General features: G+C 33.2%; 1 protein-coding gene across 3 annotated transcripts in view; it reads left to right on the forward strand.

Annotated features, from left to right (window-relative positions):
- Positions 1-5,671, forward strand: part of LOC106685769 (zinc finger protein Gfi-1b) — a 108,150-nt gene that overhangs the window by 42,396 nt on the left and 60,083 nt on the right. The window contains exons 3-5 of one of the 3 annotated variants that reach the window (XM_067047888.1): positions 1,315-1,656; positions 2,182-2,437; positions 3,510-3,763. In XM_067047888.1, coding sequence (XP_066903989.1) covers positions 1,315-1,656; positions 2,182-2,437; positions 3,510-3,763 — 852 coding nt within the window. The remainder of the gene's footprint in view (positions 1-1,314; positions 1,657-2,181; positions 2,438-3,509; positions 3,764-5,671) is intronic. The other 2 variants (XM_067047889.1, XM_024364340.2) reach the window with 2 other exon arrangements.

Consider the following 5,671-nt stretch of genomic DNA (forward strand, 5'->3'; position numbering starts at 1 on the left):
TTTCTAAAATTTAAAATAGTAATTCATAATAGTTTGGTTTTGTTCTTTTACATCTTTAACCACCCTTCCGTTTCCTTCCATCCCAAACCATTACATATCTTATTATTTAATACTTCAAAGTTATATTGTTTTTTAGAATATTTGTGAGTATATATCCAACCCACCTAGCCTAGATTTCTCATCCCGTTAAATGTATCTTCTGTAAAAAATATGTATCTATATGATTTATAAAATACATTTGTTTTTTTTTTTGTTTTTGTTGGCCCCAGCCCCCAACCCCTTATAATGCCATATGGCAAAGGAAGGGCACCAGTTTCATGTTTATATACTCAGGTATATATTAATATTGTTATATTTTCAATATAGGAGGTCAGGAAAAAAAAAAAATTGTTTTTGTTCTTCAGTACCTTACTTATAAGGTGGGAAGTAGGATGTTTCAAGGCTTAAATTTGACAGATTCAATAGCACTAAATCTTCAGTTGCGAAATGAATAGTATCTTTTGGCACACATTTTGTTATCGAAACGTTTATGATAAAATCGATTATAAACATTAATTTATAATACATGAATCTCAATTCAATGTAAAATAAGTACTTTCCAAGAAACAAGAAGGCTTTAAAGGGCTAACTTTACGTATACATTACCATTTTTATTTATGAAATAAAGAGTAATTAATTTCTTTTTAACTAGTTTATTGAGTTTATTTTCGTTTATAGTGAAAATAAATAATTAATGTCTTTATACATGATTGGATATGAAATTAACTATTGTTTACTAAGCTTTTCTGAAATATTTCTACTACACGAAAAACAGGGAGTACTTGTTCACACGTTTGGGATATAACTCCCTTTAGCCTGCCTCTTCCCTTCTCGCTCTAGTTCGAGAGGAGCACTGCACCAGCAGTGCACTGTTTCTGTGACACTGGGGTGCATCGAACCTCCTCGTTCGGACTCCACATTCGGACCTCCACGTCATCTATTGATTTACTCAATCTCAAATAAATATTTCCGTTTTCTTTATACTATTATAAAGCAAATCTGTTTTTCTTGTATATGCGATTATGTGTTCATCTGTACATATGGAATCACCGTCACTGATTATCTTAGCCATCTAATTTTATATGTAAATTTAGCTTGTATCTATTTCCTTTCCAGCAACTTTTCTCATCCTTTCATTACATATTTATACCTTATATATTGCACATTTATACCTTCTTCTGTGTTCTATTTCTTCTTCCCTTATTTTTTATATCCTAATTGAAGCTATATTGACTTGATTCATCATAGATGCTATTTTTTTTTTAATGTCTGCAGTGGATGAAATAAAGTTCGGGGTTAGCCGGCTGATGAAGGATGACGACAAAGACTCTGACGAGAGCCGGAAGAACGACGTGACGACGATGACCTCCCGGGAGTCCTCCCCGGAACTGGAGGTGGATTCGCCGCCCCCTCGTTTCAAGAGCTCCTCCTTCTCGGTGTCTGCCCTCCTCCGCCCGGACCTGCCACGCCGGCCCCCTCCCATCTACCATCCCTTGGGGCTGTTTCCTCTCTACCACCCAGCTCCCAAGGAGGATGCCAACAGGAACCTCCTTGCAGGATCCTTGTACCTCAGCCTGGGAGCTGCAGCCGTCATGGCCAACACAGCGGTACCGAGTGGTATGTTATCATGTTTTGTAATTATTAATTATTTTAAGAAATGATAGCTCAAACTCCCTCAGTATGTGACAACAGAAATTGAAAGATCCAAAATCAAAAAAACTTTGCTAAGATTTAAAAACAGTCTAAATTGCCATAACCTCTAATTCTTTACTAATGCACAAACGTAATCATCATCATTGCAGTGCTAAATATAAAGCTCTTGCACGTTGTCTATTCAGCATTATTGAATAAGAGTAATTATGGATTTCTAAAATTCGCAAAATATAAAAAAGGTCCAAGCTTTTACATCCTTGATATAATTTAAATTGTTAGCTATTGATATGTTACAAGAAGACCATTTAAAAATATTTAGAAATAAATAATGAATTAAGATACTATTTTGCTTTTGTTTGTCTTAGACTAAGACTATTGTTAATTATCTTTCCTTTGCATGAACTTTAATTCAACTTTTTTTATATAATGTTACTATTATGTCCTATGAATCTTGCTCTTTTGCCTATCCAAACTTTAACGTGTCATCAGGTTCTTCGGGACTGCTCCCTGGAACAGCGCCGGACGAACTGTACCGACTGCGGCAACAGCTGCTCGCAGGCTCCAGCCACCACGAACACCATTTCCTCAGCCCCGACGTGTACTCTTGCATCAAGTGTGAGAAGATGTTCCCTACACCGCATGGCCTGGAAGTACACTCAAGGCGATCCCATAACGGGAAGCGCCCTTTTGCATGCGAGCTCTGCAACAAAACCTTCGGCGCAGAGGTGTCGCTCTCTCAGCACAGGTGAGTAGTCTTCTCTCAGCTTGAAAAAATACTTTTTATATTTATGTTTTTATAAGATTTTGTTTTCATTTGTAAGCATTATTTTCTATAATGGAAAACACTTTAATAAAATATTTGATCTGATATGCCTCAAGGGAACAAGATCCACCGAATCGGTTACAGTTATGTTAATTGTGGATGGGTTTAAATATTATTTTAATTATATTTTTCTGTATCATAAAACATAATTAAAAAACAAAACTAAAAGGTATGCTTATTTTCAAATATTATTTCTTTGAGCTAATTACAAAATAATTAATAGATATACAGTGTGTTCCAAACTCGCATTCCCTTTTTAAGAGACCTTTGAAATTTCGAAATAAAACTTGAAAGAGGTATTTTCAATAATGGATTCTCATTGAGAATCTAATTTAGAAACTTATTTTATATAGATGAATTGTCCGATGAAGAGGGTCATTTGAGTCTTGAAAACGCTGCGTATATGTTCTAAACCAATAGAAAGCGGACCAATCAGCCAAAAATTGAACAATGTGCAACCCACCTAAAATCCCATCTTGTTGCAAAAGAGGATCCACCTCGGTAAATTGAAAATTAGATGACTGAAAATTGCATTTTGATTCACTTTTATTGTGAAATTAAAACCTTTCAACTGATACCCAATCATCAGAAAAGATAATAAATATATTATTTCTACCAATAAATCATTTCCAAGACTCTCGTGACCAACAATGGCCCGCGGACCACTACGATTATATTTTTTACTAACATATACCTATACAGCCTTTTATATCTATTCTTAACCAATAAACAGAAAAGTAAGAATTTAAAAAAGTGGAACTCAAAATGACGTTTCTTTATACCGATATCAACAATAATAATTAGGTTAACGAACATGCTGTCTTTTTTTAAATGTATTAAATTTAATTTTCATTTGATCGCCTCTAACCCCGTTTAGGTAATCTATTGATTAACGATAATTACCACTGATGTCAGCTAATAGGTTCTTTAAATTTGGTCATTCGCTGCCTATTGCATAAAAGATAAAAATGTTTACATAAAATTCTTTTCACAGCTTTATCTATGAGGCAAAGACTGCTCAAAATGAGAACATACTAAACGATCACAGGTGGTTGTGCTGCCGTAGGTCCGTCCACTCGGTGGAGAAGGTGTTCGAGTGTAAGCAGTGCGGTAAGACGTTCAAGCGCTCCTCCACGCTCTCGACTCACCTCCTCATCCACTCGGACACCAGGCCGTACCCCTGCCAGTACTGCGGCAAGAGGTTCCACCAGAAGTCCGACATGAAGAAGCACACCTACATTCATACTGGTGAGTCATAGTCTCTAATCTGTTATTTAATATCATTCATAAAATACAATACTCTCTTATATGTAGGACATTAAGCATCAATATACCCCAAGACAAGTTCAGTTCCTTTAATTTGAAAAAACTTACATTATAATTGATATATTACGTAAAAATAATATTACGGACAGAAATATTCGTTATCAAATCAGATTACCCGTTATAAACTTTCGTTTCAAATTGATCGTTTTCCAAATGACTTTACAACAAATCTATGTAAATTAAATTTTGCAAATTCTTAATTGTTATTCTTTACCTAATTTAGCTGTTAAAGACATACATAATTGCTTACGACTGTATACTAAATAGAATCTTTTAACAGAATGTTTAACAGTCGATTTGTGACCGGAGTTTCTTAATATGGCTAATTAATTATTCATTAATAATTAAAAATAAAATCATAGAGTAGCTTATCAAAATCTGTATACTTCCCTTACTTCCCTTCTCCTTAGAAATATATATGGGTTTTCAATAAATCAATAAGCAATTCCGGAGGTGAGGGACCTCCTCGTTAATAGCTACTTTTTAGTTGTATTAATGTTTTTTTACATTAAACATAACAGGTAACCTTAAAATACCAAAGGTAGTAAAAGGTAAGACACAACACGAATTACTTTTCTTTTTCACAATAATGCACTTATTATAAAAATCAAGCGATATATTGCTTATTGGGTATTGATCAAAACATGAACATTAGAAGTTATGAGAATATAATGTATAAAAAAAATTACGGAAACTCATATTTTAAAATCTATGCCTACACTTTGAACTGATATTTTTGTGCTGTGTAATTTTCGTTCGGTTATGTTTCTTCGTACAATCTGCTTATTTCCCTTAAAAATAATAGAGACAACTGAAATTGTGTGAGTCTAATTAAAAGTGTCATAATTAGAGTTGAAAAAAAAAATGTTGAGAAAGCACGTAATATTTTAATTTTTTTTTACAAATTTTAATCTGACGATGAGATATCTCTGGTAAATATTTTTCTATTGATGTTAAAGAATGCACTATTCATAATAAATTTATAATTTTTATTTTTATTTTTCTAATTCTAAAATTAATAACGATAACAATAATAAATAAATAAAGAATAAATCAGGACCTACCTGTTCAAGATGATTCCTTTAAAGACTTCAACAGAAATATTGCAGGAATGGAGGGAAGGTAGCAGTTAACGGTTTTATTTCTGTTTCAAATATTATTTTTTTTAAATTTTAATCTTTTTAGTTTAATTTTAAGTCTTTTTATAAATTTAAGTTTTTCTATTGATTTTTTTTGTATATTTATTTAAAAATTATTTATAGACTTATAAGTCTTAAGTTTCAACCAGGACGCTGTAGTTAATCTCTGTTCTAACCCCGTGGTTGGGGGTCAACTTTTTCATTTTGAGACCTGCCACTTAATGAAAAAAGTCAACGCCAAAAGGCGGCATTCGAACCGACACCGCCAGCAGTTCTCAGAACAATAGACTTGCGCCTAACCCCTGAGCTACGGTGCGGCCCAATGAAAATGTTTAGGTGTGAATATCTCCTAAACAAAGCGTTTGAGGACTTACCTTCAGAGGTATTTTTTTCTTGTTTTGAGGTCCTTAGTTCATATTTTCAGTTTGGCCACTTAACTCTGAAACACCCTGTATACGTCTCATGGTTCCTGAGATAAATATTTCCCGCAATAAATTCAATAACTACTGATTTTTCTGGTAATATATCATGAAATGCTGCTTTTTAAACAACTGTATTTCGGGAACTATTAAACGTATATTTTGAAATATATCTTTTATATATATAAGCATATGAATGAATGTTATCAATTTTTTTACATGTTTCCTTATTGTATTTTATTTGTCAATATGATTTAGAAGGAATGCGATAA

Source organism: Halyomorpha halys, unplaced genomic scaffold, assembly GCF_000696795.3.
Source record: "Halyomorpha halys isolate HHAL.00 unplaced genomic scaffold, Hhal_1.1 Scaffold33.1, whole genome shotgun sequence".
Lineage (NCBI taxonomy): Eukaryota > Metazoa > Arthropoda > Insecta > Hemiptera > Pentatomidae > Halyomorpha > Halyomorpha halys.